General features: G+C 38.0%; 1 protein-coding gene across 4 annotated transcripts in view; it reads left to right on the plus strand.

Moving 5' to 3' along the window:
* NSD3 (nuclear receptor binding SET domain protein 3) overlaps positions 1-16,828 on the plus strand; it is a 130,915-nt gene that overhangs the window by 95,211 nt on the left and 18,876 nt on the right. For 2 of the 4 annotated variants that reach the window (XM_023516989.1, XM_023516991.1), the window contains exons 13-16: positions 3,566-3,763; positions 4,535-4,708; positions 8,827-8,973; positions 12,684-12,867. In XM_023516989.1, the coding sequence (XP_023372757.1) occupies positions 3,566-3,763; positions 4,535-4,708; positions 8,827-8,973; positions 12,684-12,867 (703 nt within the window). The remainder of the gene's footprint in view (positions 1-3,565; positions 3,764-4,534; positions 4,709-8,826; positions 8,974-12,683; positions 12,868-16,828) is intronic. The other 2 variants (XM_023516990.1, XM_023516992.1) reach the window with 1 other exon arrangement.

Raw genomic sequence — 16,828 nt, forward strand, 5'->3', positions numbered from 1 at the left:
TTTAGCCATGAGGAACTAAGAGTTGATTGGATGTCAAGTATATGTAGATGTGCTGATCTTACCCTTGACTCTATTTTTCTACTCCTTTTTCCCCCTTTATTTTGATTCTCAGATATTTATTTTATCCTTTTTTATCTGATTGCCTCCAAAAATCCTTTAGACAAAAAATTAATATTTTTTACTCTGAACTAACTTACTGAATGCCAGGAGCTGTTAATACTATGAATTTTATCTTACTATCTCATTTGGTCCTCATAACATTACAAGGCAGTATTATTACCATCTCTTAGAAGGAGAAATTCAGGCCTAGAGAGTTTAGTGTCCTGACCAAAGTCACAAAGACACCCTGCAACAAAACTGGAATTTGAATCCAGTGAGCTCGACTCCAGAATCCTTGTACTTTTTCATTGCCTTTTCCCCTCTTGGCTAAGTAGGATGGACATACACGTCACAAATCATTATCCTAACACTTCTACGCACTCAGTCACATACACACCAATTAAGCCATAGAAGCTGTTTAGAACATGTAACTTATATTTTTCCTATATAAAATATTTTATTGTTCACATTTAGACTCTGCAGTAGACTTTTGAACAGTCTGCCAACTGGCAGGCTCAAGAGAGTTAACTGCATGGTGTTTTACTTGGCCTTCAGAATGTGTTTTCATGTTTGGACATGAATTGGGCATATACTTCTGGCTCCCCCAAACTCCCCACCGTTTCAAGTATTAATCAGAGTTAGAAGCTGTTGATAGGAGGGACCAGGTATCTCACTATCAAAACTTTTGGGGGGCTTCTGTCTTAACTGTAAAATCCAGTAGAATTCTGCCAACAAAGGTTAGATATAATCCAGTTTGGTATATGTGTATTAGGAAATTTAAAAGGGAAATTTGCTTTAAAAACAGTCAAGTAGAAAAATTTGGAAGACTCAAACTTCCTTATTTGAAAGTTTACCATAAAGCTACAATAGTACAAACTGTGACATTGGCATAAAGACAGATCTGTAGACCAATGCAGTAGATTAGAAAGTCCAGAAACAGCCACTCCCATAGGTAGTCAAATGATTTTTGATAAGGGTGCCAAGACCGTTCAGCGGGGAAAGGACAATCTTTTCAACAGATGATGCTGGAAAAATTGGATATATATGTAAAAGAATGAAGTTGGACCCTTACACCCTTACCCTAACACCATAAATAAAAATTAACTCAAAATGGATCAAAGGCCAAAATATAAGAGCTAAAACTATAAAGTTCTTAGAAGAAAACATAGTGGAAAAGCTTCATGACTTTGGATTTAGCAGTGATTTCATAGATAGGACACCAAAGGCACAGGCAACAAAAGGAAAAATGGACAAATTGGACTCATCAAAATTAGAAACTTTTGCGCACCAAAGGATACTATCAAAGGAGTAGAAAGGCAGTTTATAGAATGAAAGAAACTATTTGCAAATCATTTCTAGGCATGGAACCTGTAGCACAGTGGTTATGGCGCCAGCCACATATGCCGAGGCTGGTGGGTTCAAACCCGGCCCAGGCTAGCTAAACAACAATGACAAATGTAACAAAAAATAGCCGGGCGTTGTGGTGGGCGCCTCTAGTTCCAGCTACTTTGGAGGCTGAGGCAAGAGAATCACTTAAGCCCAAGAGTTGGAGGCTGCTGTGAGCTGTGAAGCCATAGCACTCTACCCAGGGCAACATATCCTAGGCCATAGGAGGTGAATGCACTTTTATTTTAGGAGGTATTGCCCAGTTTCCTTCTAAGGTGGTTCCTTCCCGTGTAAGTTGTCTCAACAGTACCTGAGAGCCCTGCTCCCTGCACCCTGGTCAGTGGCTGGTAGCATCAGACTCTACTTGTGCTCCTGTTTCACAACTGGTTTCATTAGCATTTTTATCTGATTAGTAGTGAAGTTGAGGATTTCTTTATGGTTTTTGACTGTTTATCTTTCTCTTCCCTGTAAATCACCTGTATATACTTTCTGCCCACTTTTTCATTATTGATTTATAGTTGTTTATAAGTCTTATTTGGTTATCTTTGTTTCTTTTTATTTTTTGAATTAAATCATGCCTTTGTACATTAATACAATTATGGGGTACAGTGTGCTGGTTTTATATACAGTTTGAAATACAACAAACTGGTTAGCATAGCCTTCACCGTACTTTCTTTTGGCCCGGAGCTGGGTTTGAACCCACTACCTCCGGTATATGGGGCTGGCTCCTTACTCGTTTGAGCCACAGGCGCTACCCTTCACTGCACTTTCTTAATTATTGTGTTATGACTTTTATACTCTACATTTAGTAGATTTGACATATGTACCCTTGTAAAATGTACCATAGGTGTGTCTCACCAATTACTCTCCTTCCACCCATCAGTTATCTTTGTTTAATATGTTATATGCATTTTCTCCATATGTGAACTCTTTACATAACAAAACATAGTCCTTTGTCATTTTGTTGCATATTTTTCCACATCTGTGTGTCCTTTACTTGTTTTTTTTTTCTACTTAATTTCTATCATAATGGTCAGTGTTTTTTTTTTCCTTAAATGTTTGACACATTTACCGGTAGAATCATCTGGGCCTAAAATTTTCTTTGCTAGAAAGTTTCCAACTATAGTTTCAATTTCTTCTAGTAGCTTATAGAATTATTCATGTTTTCTATTTATTTTTGTGCCAGTGTTGGTAAGTTCTAATTCTCTAGGAATCTGTTCATTCATCTGATTTTCAAAATAACAAAAATGTAGTGATAAACTTTTACTATCCTTTAAATGTTTGTAGGATTTATAGTGATGTCCTATTTTTCATTTTCTATATCATTAATATTGGTTCTTTTTCTTCTTTATTAGTTACTCTTATCAGGGGTATCCGTTTCATTAATCTTTCTCAAAGAACAAAGTTTTACTAATTTTTCCCAATGAGTATTAATTTCACTTCATTTTTAAAAAATACTTTCAGTCAGCCTGGAATTCTGGCTGGGTGATACTTGCTGTCCACTCTGAACACGGTGTCCCATTGTCCCATTGGGTTTTGGTTTCTGTTTTTCTCTTTCAGTCACCTCTGTTTGAAAGTAGTTGTCTTTTCTGGGATGATTTGAATATTTTCTTTGTCCTTGATTTTCTATAATGTGAATAAGAGGTATTAGTTTCTGCCTTTTAATTAGGACTATGGGTTTTCATTTTGTATCTGTTTTGTGTATAGAAATTTTCAGTAATTATCTAATGGAATCTGTTTTTCTTTGATAATTGCTTTATTCTATATGAGGAAGACCTTGCCATGCTCTGTTCCCAATTGTTGAAAAATTCTGTTCTGGGTTTTCTATAAAGTTTTGGAGGTCTAAATCATTTTTAGTGTTGTCTCTCCAAATCGATAATCAGTTATTCTAGCAAAATTTATAAAATACCCTTTAAGTTTAGCTACTTATTTTAAATGCTTTTTGTGTGTGTTAAAAATTCTTACATGTATCAGTCGACTCTTCCAGGAGCAGTTGTTCGATGTCAGTAGCTGCTTCTATTTAAAAGGAATACGTTTTGATCAGATTTTGTTTAATATATGTCCCTCACCAATTTTCCAGGGCAGCACCCATGTTTTTCATGTAAGGTATCTGGTAAAGATGTGAAGCGTTGTTCTGTTGGTGCTTGTGGGAAATTTTATCATGAAGCCTGTGTTCGAAAATTCCCCACTGCCATCTTTGAATCAAAAGGATTCCGCTGTCCCCAGCACTGCTGCTCTGCCTGCTCTATGGAAAAAGATATCCACAAAGCAAGTAAAGGTAAAACAGCTGAGAAAGAAGCAAAGGCTTTTTAAGTGCAGTGACAAATGATATTTTAAGCACATTATTATAAAAAACATTTTCCTTCTGTTTATTTCAACATTTAACAGTTTAGCCATAATAAATAGCAAATAGCATGTCAAGTAGGATTTAGGTTCTAATTCAGACCATGAGAAGAAAATTTCATACATTCAAAATTATCCTTGCTGGCTCGGCACCTGTGGCTCAAGCGGCTAAGGCGCCAGCCATATACACCTAAGGTGGCAGGTTCAAATCTAGCCTCGGCCCGCCAAACAACAATGATGGCTGCAACCAAAACATAGCCGGGCGTTGTGGCGGGTGCCTGTAGTCCCAGCAACTTGGGAGGTGGAGGCAGGAGACTCGCTTGAGCCCAGGAGTTGGAGGTTGCTGTGAGCTTTGATGCCACGGCACTCTACCCAGGGGGACAGCTTGAGGCTCTGTCTCAAAAAAAAAAAAAAAAAAAACAATTTACCCTTGCAAATAAATCCCTTAGGTCACATTGCATGTCATCTCTCCAGTGTTGGAACAGACAATTTTTTCTTTGAACAATCTCTAAATGAGTGTTAGGCTTGCATTTAAAGGGCGCAATGCACAGGAATGACAGAACTGGAGTAGTAAAGAAAAAAATGTTTTTGTCTGATTATTACTAGCACACATGGGAGCCCAAACTAGTCCTAGTCCCCAAATCTGTTTTCCTATCTGACTGATGTGCTTTACTCAGATTCCTTTCTTGGACTTGTCTTTAAATAGGCCGCATGCTGAGATGTCTGAGGTGCCCGGTGGCCTATCACTCGGGGGATGCTTGCGTTGCCGCCGGGAGCGTGTTTGTGTCCTCCTGCATCCTCATCTGCAGTGGTCATGCCAGACGGAACAGCAGTTCTGCTGCTGCTGTAAATGTAGGCTTTTGTTTCGTTTGTGCCAGAGGTGAGTGTCGGTCTTTCCTTTGTATTTCTTTTTGAGGTCATAGGCATATTTCCCCATTAAAATAAAGTCTCAGCATTGGGAGAAACCTCAGGCTGTCTAGTACAGTCTCCCACCCAGTGTGGAATTTTATTATATTATATCCCCAAGAGAGGCAAACATTTCTAGTAACTCGTCCCTTTTATAATGTTACATATCCAGGTTGTTAGAATGTTAAATGTCCATAAGTTAAGCTAAAAATAACTGTATTTCTGAAAATGACTTAGACTTATTAAATTCTTAGTTTTCTGTTTAGAGCATCAAGAGGTTCATCTGTCCCCTTCTGTAAACACCTCTTCCATTGGAAGGTGATCCTTTCCCATGTCGTGTTCCTTAATCCAGAACTTTCAGCCGACTGAGATTTTACTTGGAAGACAAGACTAGCACATTTATTTTTCAGTTGCTCGTGGCATGTTTTATCATAATGTTTTGGTCTGGCATTGAGGAAGGCCTGATGGGACACAGCCAAGCAACATATGTGGTGGTGTTAGTAAGAGCCAGCAAGCCAGGCTTCTCACTTGCCAGCTGTTGGCATCTAAGGATGCCCAGAGATTGATAATTAAAAACAGTATTATGTCCCTGAGAGAGTCATGAACTTACGTTTGTGATTAAATATAAAATAGATCTTCTTTAGTTGCATAGGCTATAGAATATCCAGCTTTATTTCAACTGTGTTATAATAAAACTTTGATTTGGTACTTAGGAAGCATTATAGAAACCAGCTAATATGCTCAAGTACTGTTTTTGTTTGTTTTGTTTTTTGTATACATGCTAAGTTTTCTAAACTTCCCTCAGTGGGAAACATTCAAAAGGAATCTAAGGCCCATTAAGCCTGTTAGATTATATTTAAACTATACTGAAGAAAGTTGTTTTTTGTTTTGTTTTGTTTTGCATTAGGAAACCTCATAATTTGATAAAAGTACTATAAAAATATTTTTTAATAGTATAGTAGATGTTAAGTTGTTTTGCTTTTGTGTCATCTTTAAAAAACTACTTAGAGGAGGTAGGCAGTAAAACATTAAGTAGCTAGTGGCCTTTGTGGCACAGCCAGCTGGGTCCATGCACATGCCGCTTTCTGTTGCCTGAGTCTGCTAAGGGCACGTGGCTTTCTGCCATTAGTGCCGCTCTTTCCTTACTGGAGCCGCTGTATCGTGTCCTGCTCTGAAATCTGGCTGGTACATGGGAAGTAGGTCGAAAATGTTTCCTGCCACATTGTGACAAGTGACAGAAAGGATTAAAATAGGCAAATAGGGAAAAGGCATTACGTGCCTGTCCCTTCTCCCTGTCCCTCAGACAGTAATGATAGGAAGAAATTATTAAATAATCAATTGAATACTTAGCTTTAGAGACTTTTAAACAGATGAGTGGGAGTGATAAAGTCTCTTAGTGCTTTGTAAACTTTCTCTGTTCTACCATTCCTAGGCACTTGCATTTATTGAAAATGTATAAATATACATAACTTAGCCAACATTTTAAATACCATATTTGTAAGTATTCCATTGGCTGAATCAGTATACCAATATATTATTTTGCTTTATTTTGTTCAATAAGTAAGAGACTTTTAAAATAGGTATTTTCAATTCAGGGAAGGTAGAAAATGGTCCACTATGGAAACTCTGGCTAATCTGTTAAGTTTAACTTGACTAAAAGCTTGCAAATAATGTAAATGGAGGGAAAACCCACATTTTAACGCCAGAATTTATATTTACATCTCGTCAATTTGAATTATTCTGGAAGATTTATTGTATTTAAATGCCTATTTAAACAAGATTATTTAATTCCCAGATATTTTAACTGTAAAAGATTATATAATAAACAGAAATTTTCATTTTCCTTTCCAGGATTTAACAAAGAATGATTCTAAATAGATCAGATATTGGTATTTCAGAAGCTTAAATCAAAAGTGTTTAAAAGTAAATAATGTGTGTTGGCTCAGCGCCTGTAGCTCAACCGGCTAAGGTGCCAGCCATGTACACCTAAGGTGGCAGGTTCAAATCCAGCCCAGACCCACCAAACAACAATAATGGCTGCAACCAAAAAATAGCCGGGCGTAGTGGCGGGCGCCTGTGGTCCCAGCTACTTGGGAGGCGGAGGCAGGAGACTCGCTTGAGCCCAGGAGTTGGAGGTTGCTGTGAGCTGTAATGCCACGGCACTCTACCCAGGGGGACAGCTTGAGGCTCTGTCTCAAAAAAAAAAAAAAAATAATGTGTGTTATTTTATAAGTATTTACTTTTTTTTTTTTTTTTGAGCCAGTCTCACTCAGTCACCCTGGGGTTGCGTGCCATGGCCTCATAGCTCAAACTCTTGGGCTCAAGTGATCCTCCTGCCTCTGCCTTCTGAGTAGCTGGGATTACTGGTGCCCACAACAATACCTGGCTAATTTTAGAGACAGGGTCTTGTCCTTGCTCAGGCTGGTCTCCGTCTTGAACTCCTGAGTTCAAGCAGTTCACCCACCTCAGCCTCCCAGAGTGCTAGAATTACAGGTGTGAATCTTCACACCCAGCCTAGTATTTACATTTTTTAAGAGACCTAGCTATAATCAATCCACACACAGAAAGAGACCCCGTAATCATCTGTGTTTTCAGATTGGAAGACTTAGCTTGCTTTGCTTGTTTCTTACCTCATACAGAAATTTTCCTTCTACTTAGGTTTTTCTCCTAGTTATTGCTTTTGGTGTATTCACAATCATTAATTCTTAAAGACCGAAATGTCCACAAATATTTTTAGAACTGTTTGGAGCTTTAGAGAAGCATGTTCAGACCTTTCTCAGGGTGTTATACTATCTTCCTGAGCATTTCCTTTCAGCTAGAGGGTTGTGCAAAAGTTACTTAATATTCTGTGAGTTTCTTGGTAATGGTAATTTAAAATGTATAAGAGAGGCTAGGATTTCTTTTCATTTTCATACTAGTAATAGCAATTTATTTTGCATATATAAATCCAACTCTGCTAAACACTGTCCGAATGATTTATTCCATTTGACTTTAGATATGATGTCCCCCATTTTATACAGATGAGACACTGAAGCCCAGATTAAATAATCTCCCCAAAGTCACATAAATTGTTATGTGGAAGGACCAGCATTTGTATCTGCTTATTTCAAAGCCCGTTTTTTTCCTATGTTACACTTCCTCTATTAAATGTTTAAAATTCATTTTAACAATACATAACTTTTATTAAAGATTTTTATGTTATTAGCAATTTCAAGTTTTATTGTGTCAAAGGACACAAAAGAATTCAGGGTAGTTCTTATCTGAAAATAAGTAAATGGTACCTCCCTACCCTCAAAATGATCTCTAAATGAACTGCCATCATGATTTGTTAAATCCTAGAGTATTATACACTGATCAACAATCAAGATAGAGAAATTTCTCCTGGCCTGGGTTTAGGAGTGGCTAATAGCTCAATCGTGAAGTGGGGCGTGTGTGGGCGGGGGAGAGTCACAGGTAGTGGGGGGGGTCACGTCGGGTCAGAGCAGACCTACCTTGTATTTCTCTAAACCCTTCAGTTGTTAATCACTTTATATAATGGCTAGGAAAAAATTAAAACGGTTTGCTTTGCATTGCCTCATTAAAATTCAAAAAACTATGGCTCCCTTAAATTCATGTACTGTGTTGATAAAGAAAAGTTTCTCTTTCTGGCAGAGAAAGGCAGGATTTTTGGGGGTGTGTCTCTTGGAGTGTTACTTGATACGTTAAAGGTAGATCAGGGCCTACTATGTTATATGAATGATTCTTCTAACTAATTGATGTCATTTTGTCTTTAGGGTAATCATCATAGCATTCTAAATATTAAGGAATATAGCCTAGCTTTATTTTCCTTAGGGGGTTTGCAGTATGATGGAAAATACCATTTACATCTCCAAATTATGTTTTCTTTTGCCATACATAGGAATAAGACATTAAACTCAAAATCTCTTTAATAACTATTGGAAACTTTTCTATCAGATCTTTTTTTTTTTCCATATTTCCTCCCCCCACACACACACACTTTAAAGCACAACTACATAATAGGTGTTGGGTTTTTTCTCATGGAATCATGGGTAGTTTCATTGCAGCTCATGTCTTTCTGTTTGTTCCGTATAGGGCTAATAGTGCAGGACCATTCAGACCCCATGTTCAGTTCATATGCCTATAAGTCCCACTACCTACTGAATGAATCAAATCGTGCTGAGTTGATGAAATTACCTATGATTCCTTCTTCGTCAGCTTCCAAAAAGAAATGTGAGAAAGGTAACAATCAAAATAGTTTATCTCTTGCTTTCATTTACTATTTTTTTCTCTTTAAATGAAGGGGGGAAATGTATGCCTGTCAAACACCATCTGTTGCTTTTGGTAAATTCTACCTTGGTGGTTGTGACTGTGTCTTCATATGACTGCACAATTATTAAAAAGGGCTTAAAATAATTCCATTATTACAAATTTCTTCTTTTCTCCTTGAATAGATTTTCACACATTCCATATATATGTAGGTTATTAAAATAGAAAGACTAGGATTTTGTTCAGTACAGAAGAATATTTTAAATATCTCTTTTGTCTGGTCTAGAACTAACATTCATGTTAGAATAGAATAGATACAGTATAATATGTTACTAACTTTCAACTGAATAACAAGATAGGTTATTAAAAGAAGAAAACTAGGCTTGGTGCCTGTGGCTCAAGCAGTTAAGGCACCAGCTACATACACCTGAGCTGGCAGGTTTGAATCCAGCCCAGCCTACCAAACAATGATGGCTGCAACTAAAAAATAGCCGAGCATTATGATGGGTGCCTGTGGTCCCAGCTACTTGGGAGGCAGAGGCAGGAGACTCACTTGAGCCCAGGAGTTGGAGGTTGCTGTGAGCTGTGATGCCACAGCACTCTACCCAGGGCAACAGCTTGAGGCTCTGTCTCAAAAAACAGAAGAAGAAAACTAAGATTTTTGATACTTAAAAATCTTCATTTTAGAACACATTCAATCATTTTGTTTCTCAGATGTTTTGTTAAGATGTTATGGAAAGAAGTTACTCTTGCTGGGGGAGCATACACCCCAAATTCTAGATGTTGGAAGCAGCTCAGCTAAATTGCTGATGGATAATTTATCCACAGAAAACTAAAACCTAAATGCATATTTACATTGTCCCAATTAGTTTAGTCTATGGAAGAAAACTTTATATTATGTTAACTTTTCCATAGCCTATTTGTAAGAAAGGAAAGAAGGGAATACTTTCACTTTTTTATTGGAAGTGAAGTGGATATTTGGGGAGTTATTATCCCAGAGGGAAAATAAATGAGATTGAGCAGTGAAGTCCTTTGCTGGTAATCTTGCCCATTATGACCCGGGGCCAGGTTCAGAATCTCTAAGGAAAACTTGTTTGTGCCTAGGTATATTTGAAATGGCTTTTTTCCCCATCTGTTGGGTTGCCTGCTTGATGTACCTTTGCTCTTTGTCACACATCTCAAATGGCAGGCAACTCATGACTAAAAGAAAGAGTAACTCAGCAAGTTGCTTAGAAGCTATGGGAACTATTAGAGTATTGGCTTGTTTGTTTTTCCTACTGAAGTCAGATTATATCACCTTTTTAATAATACTGCCTACTTCTAAACAAGGATGAACATAGGTTTGACTTATTCTATAATTAGTCTACCCAAAGCATTTTAAGAAATGCTTTATTTTCCTGCCATTACTTTACAAAATTAGATTAATTCAATTCTTGTTTACTTTGTTTTCGGTATTGTTAACCTTGACATGAATTGAAATTATTTTGAGCCCTCTGTGTACTTAGCTTGAGCCTGTCTTATCTCTCTTGCACCCTAAAGTAGCTTTCTTACATAGCACCAATGTGGATCATTCATATCTTTTTTTTTCTCTTTCCCTTTTGTATTTTAAACAACTTTATCATGATTTTCACTTATGATTCTGGCTCTGTATTTCCTCTGAAATAAGACTTAAAATTAAGCACTATTCCAAATGTTAAAAATGGGCAGCCTGCCATTACTGTAACAGCACTTATAATCGTATGTCCTCTACAGCTGTTTGCAAACATCTTTCTCTCTATTGGTCAGTCCTTTCTGATGGGAAAACTAATGATCTCATTTTACTTTGAATTTATAGAATTCCCTAGCTAGGCTTAGAGCACTCAGGGAGAGAACCTCTAGGTTGGAGAATTGAGCCAATTAATCCATATTGAGATCTGTAGCCAAAGGAAAAAAAAATCCCAGTAATTAAAGGAAATGCTTCTAAGCAGAGGAAATATAGTAACTTAATTCATCACTGGTTGTGTATGGATTTTCTTTTTATCTTTATGTTAATCAGAAGTTTGAAAGTTTATGGGAAGACAAGATTTTCTGGAAAATTGATAGCAAATCCTTAAAGGGTTGGAGTTTGTGATTGGATCAAGTTCTATAGAGGACTCTTAACGTTTTGCTTATGAGACTTTAAATTGTAGTACACTCATGGGTTATAGACTTTATTTTCCAATTAAGAGATCAATTTTTTTTGCAGTAAATCTCTTTATTATATTTCATCTTCAGTGGCTAACAACCTTCTCTGTCACTTGTTGAAATGTATATTAGAATACCTAATCCTCCCCCCAAAATCTCATATCTTTGCATTTAAAAATATTATTTTGTGGCTCGGTGCCTGTGGCTCACGTGGCTAAGGCGCCAGTCACATACACCTAAGGTGGTGGGTTCGAATCCAGCCCGGCCCACCAAACAACAATGACGGGTGCAACCAAAAAAAAATAGCCCGGCATTGTGGTGGGCGCCTGTGGTCCCAGCTACTTGGGAGGCTGAGGCAGGAGACTCGCTTGAGTCCAGGAGTTGGAGATTGCTGTGAGCTGTGATGCCACGGCACTCTACCCAGGGGGACAGCTTGAGGCTCTGTCCCAAAAAAAAAAAAATTATTTTGTTTGGCACAACTATTTTGGTCTCAACTCAGAGATCATTGTGTGTATTTAAAAGGAGAAGGTTTTGATAGGGAACTTGGAGGCACCTCCTCCAGTGTGATCCTTCACTCTGTACTGATAATCACTCAGTTTCATGCTATAAAGCAGTGGTTCTCTGCATGAAGTCGGAAAACACAGAAGTGAAGTTTCTGAGCTATGTTTATATTTCAGAAAATCTAACAGAATTATACATCTATGCGAAATGATGCTGCACAAATTGTTTATTTGCTATGATTTTAACAAATTAATATTACTGGTCTTATTATTGAGATCAGAACCTTGGATTGGCATTTATATTTTTTTGTTAACAAAAATAAAAATTGTTACTTTTAAAATGCTAATTTTTTTGTTGACAAAATATTTGAAAATATGTAGGTTCATGGGGAAGGAAAAGGGGATTGTTGGTGAGTGAAAAAGTTGCAGACCACTGCTGTATGGCCTATTTAACTTCATCTTTACTGAAATAATAACATTGCAATCACAACTTGAGAATCTACATTCCTTTTGCTTTTGTGTATTCTTTATGAAAATTTAAAAGTACTGATAACCAGTTGGCTATTTTCATTCTTACTGATTTTATTAAGTCAAAGGGATTTTGTTAACTGTGGCACTGGATTAAAATACAAAGATAACTGTTGCTCTCCTGCTTAGCTCTAAAGGAGAAAAGAAACTCACTACTTATATCTTTAAAATCCTATTCTCAAATCTACTGAGTCAACAGATTTTATGCTTCCGTTTTTTCACGTTAGGAGTTTAGCTGCTTTCTAAACTGACACATCAATAGCCCACATTTTAGAGGTGTAAATGGCACAATAATGCTTTTGGTACAAAATCTCTTGAGTTTCTGGCCACTGAAGTCCTGAGAAATGGCTAAATATGTTAATTGCTATTTTAATCCATCACTGTAGATATGACTCAGTCCCTTTGTCATTTCCCCCCAATTTGAATCCAATTTCACATGCTCAAAAGATAACTTTCTCCCTTTCTTTCTTTTTCTCTTTCCTCTTTTCCCAGTTATTAAGACTGTCTATTTGTTTCAAGGTGGAAGATTGCTCTGCTGTGACTCGTGCCCAGCGTCCTTCCACCCAGAGTGCCTGAGCATGGACGTGCCAGAAGGCTGCTGGAATTGCAGTGACTGTAGAACTGGCAAGAAATTACATTACAAGCAGATTGTTTGGGTCAAATTGGGAAATTACAGGCAAGTCTTTTCAGGGGCAAAGAGGAAGTGTTCAGTCATTTGCAGGCCGGGTTCACATTTGGATACAGAGCAGTGGAAGGTGAATGGGTGAGACAGCAGGGACTTAGCTCCTTAGAACAGAGAGAAAAGAGACATGGATTGAGGCTGAATTGTTAAGGGGTTGGGAACCTTATGCCATTATTTGAATTTTTTCCATTTTCTCTGGGATTGATTGGTTGACTTTTGATTTTAAGTCTGAAAGCTATTTTATACTATTGAACTATGTACTATTAGATTTGGAATAAAAGGTTTTATGTGGACAGGGGAGATGATGTTTTCTTTGTGTCTTCATTAGGTTTGTATTGATTTCTGATTTCTAATAAGGTCAAGAATTTATACCCTGGCAAAACAGTTCTTTGCCTGTGAATCTAGTCCATTTTGTTCTAGCTAGAAGCCTTAAACTGAGTGTAAAGAAAGAGAGCACGTCTTAGAATTTAAAGAGAGACATTATTCCAGTCAGAGCCTTTAGTTCATAAGGGAATGAAATAGGAAGTACGTGTGTTACTTTCTTTTTTTTTTTCTTTTTGAAACAGGTCTTACTCTGTTGCCCAGGCTAGAGTGCCGTGGCATCAGCCTAGCTCACAGCAATCTCAAACTCCTGGGTTCAACTGATCCTCCCTCAGCCGCCCATGATTGCCATTATTTCAGTAGAACTTTCTTCCTTAAGACTTTAAACAAGCTTTCACTGAATGAATATATTATTAATATATTATTAAAACTCTACATTTTGGCTAGGAGTGGTGGCTCACACCTACAATCCTAGCATTTTGGAGCCTGAGACAGGGATGAGGGGGTGACATTAAAAAAGAGTCATGTTTTGAGAGTCTTACTATCTTGCCCTTGGTAGAGTGATATGGCGTCACAGCTTACAACAACCTCAAACTCTTGCACTTAAACAATTCTCTTGCCTCAGCCTCCCAAGTAGCTGGGACTACATGTGCCTGCCACAGTGCCCAGCTATTTTTTGTTTTAGTTGTCATTGTTTAGCAGGCCCAGGCTGGGTTTAAACCCACTAGCCCATGTGTATGTGGCCAGTGCTAACTACTGAGCTATGGGCGCTGAGCCGTGACATATGTCTTGAAGCCAGGAGTTCAAGACTAGCCCAGGCAACATAGCAAGACCTAATCTCTACAAAAACTAAGAAAAATTAGCTGGATGTAGTACACACCTGTAGTCCCAGCATTTTGGGAGGCAGAGGCAGGAGGATTACTTGAGCCCAGGTGAGGTTGCTTTGAGCTGTGATGAGTTTGTGGTAATGATGCCACTTCACTCTGGCCTGGGCAACAGAGCAACCCTGTCTCTAAGCAAACAAACACTTTACATTTTGAGGCACTTATTTATCATTTTACTAGAAAAATAGTATTCAAGATAGCACAACAGACTTCTGCTTTTCAATTAGAATCCTAAGTAAAACATTTCTATAGAACTCAAACATTATGATTTTTTTTAGAAGGATTCTGTCTTTCTGTTTCAAAGATGCTGCTTGCTTACCTATTTAATGTTTTTTTGTGGGGCTTTTGGAAGGTTTGTTTGAGAAAAGGTCTTACTCTATTGCCCAGGCTAGAATGCAGTGGTATCATCACTGCAAACTCAAACTCCTGGCCTCCAGTAATCTTCCTGCTTCAGCCTCATGAGCAGCTGAGACTACAGACAGGTGCTACCACCCCCAGCTAATTTTCCTGGTTTTTTGTGGAGATTAGGTCTCACTCATACTCAGAGTGCTCTTGAACTCTTGGCCTCAAACTGTCCTCCCACCTCAGCTTCCCAAAGTGCAAGGATTACAGGTGTGAGCCTCTGTACCCAGCCTACCTATGTAATTTTTAAAGTTTTGTTTTTGGCTGAGACTAAGGGCATTGAAGTTGAGAAGAAGCCTCTAAGTGCTTAAAAAAAAAAAAAGAGATAGCTTAAATATATAAATGATTGTATATTGTATGACAAAAGATACAAAGTCTGAAGCTAAGGCCAAAGCAGGAGGTTTGCTGTTGTAAGTTCAGTAAGAAAAAACATAGAAAAGGGGCAAAGAATAGCAAATAGAAAATAAACATGGAAAATGCTTAGCCATACTAAAAATAAATGCACATTAAAAAAGGCTTTTTTTTTCCTAGTTAACAGCATGGCAAAGATTTAAAGGATTAATGATGTTGTGTCCAGTGAGGGTGTGAGGACAGGACTGCCTCCTGCAGGGCAGTCTGGTGTTACATATCAAACTTACAACTTGTGTGTGGCTTTGACCAGCACTTCCACTGGAAGAGTTTTCTAGAGAAAAAAATTTGATAAGCAGGCAAAAGTGTATTTTAGGGATATTCACTGTGGTATTATTTCTTTGCAAAAATTTGAAATAACCCAAAAGCTCAGTTGGTAGGGGATTTGTCACCTCATATATGGTGTCCATATTGTAGACAGCCAGTGAGCCAGTGAAGGGGCAGTGCAGGTTTATATAGTAAGATGAAGATATCTGTGACATACGATGTGTTTGTGCAAGTTTTAAAAATTGTAACTCTAAATATAATATGTTTTTTGATATATTTTTCTGGAAAAAAATATGTATCTAATTTTATTTTACTTATTTTATTTATTTATTTATTTTTGAGATAGTTTTACTTTGTCACCCTCAGTAGAGTGCCTTGGTGTCACAACTCACAGCAACCTCCAAGTCTTGGGCTCAAGTTATTCTCTTGCCTCAGCCTCTTGAGTAGCTGGGATTACAGGCACCCGCCACAATGCCTAGCTATTTTTTTTTTAGAGACAGGGGTTTCACTTCCACTCAGGGTGGTCTCAAACCTGTGAGCTCAGGGCAATTCACCAGCCTCGGCCTCCCAGAGTGCTAGGATTACAGGCGTGAGCCCCAGGGCCCATCAAATGTATCTAATTTTAATAATCTCAGGGATGAGATTACAAGGGGAGGCATTTTAGCTTTTCTATTACACATTTCTGCATTGCTTTTGTTTTTAAAAGATGGACATACTACTTTGATAGTTTTTTTCTTTTTGAGACAGCTTCAGTCTGTCACCCCAGCAAGAGTTCAGTGGTATCATCCTTGCTCACTGTAACCTCAAACTCCTGGGCTCCGGGGTTCCTCCTGCCTCAGCCTCCTGAGTAGGACTACAGGTGCATACTACCTTACCTGGCTAATTTTTTTTATTGTAGTTTTGGTAAAGACAGGGTCTTGCTCATGTGCAGGCTGGTCTTGAACTCCTTACCTCAAATGATCTTCTGCCTCAGCCTCCCAGAGTGCTAGGATTATAGACATGAGCTACCATGCCCAGCCTGTTTTCATAATTTCAAAAGTTTTATCTTTCTGGGGTGGGGAGAAGTGTGCAGAATGACGATTAATAAATTTAAGGCATTCTATTACTTTTGCTTTCAGATGGTGGCCAGCAGACATCTGCAACCCTGGGGCTGTGCCACTGAACATCCAGGGCCCTCAGAGTAAAGCCTTACACTATTTTAGATTATTTAAAGTTATGAATATGAAAATATCTTCAACTTAATTTTAATACTTAAATTTTAATCACATTACATTTCAAAGAAGCCCAAAGCAGTGCTCAAAGAAACTCCCAGCCCAGTGAGATTTTATATCTAGGTCAGATTCTTATATGTTTTAGAAAGACTTCCATCCATGACTTAATTCTTAATCTATTTCTGTCCAGTTGGGCCCGGGGGGCCATGTGAAGCTGTTTCTGTTCAATAAGGAGTTCCTCCAATGCAGTGCTGCCTGGGGGAATATAAGGACCCAGCAGAAAGGTCAAACCTTGGCAGAAGGTGCCTCTTCCTAACTGCCGTAGTGAATGTAGGGCTCCTGTGCACATTTAATTACCCTAAAATGGTTTAGGAATAAATAGAGAAAACAGTAGGTTTCGTCTTTTTTTTTTTCTTTTAATTTTAAGCATTTTGAGCATGGATTCTTCTTCTTCTTCTTCTT

The sequence above is a fragment of the Otolemur garnettii genome, unplaced genomic scaffold (assembly GCF_000181295.1).
Source record: "Otolemur garnettii isolate 467f Iridium unplaced genomic scaffold, OtoGar3 scaffold00102, whole genome shotgun sequence".
Taxonomy (NCBI): domain Eukaryota; kingdom Metazoa; phylum Chordata; class Mammalia; order Primates; family Galagidae; genus Otolemur; species Otolemur garnettii.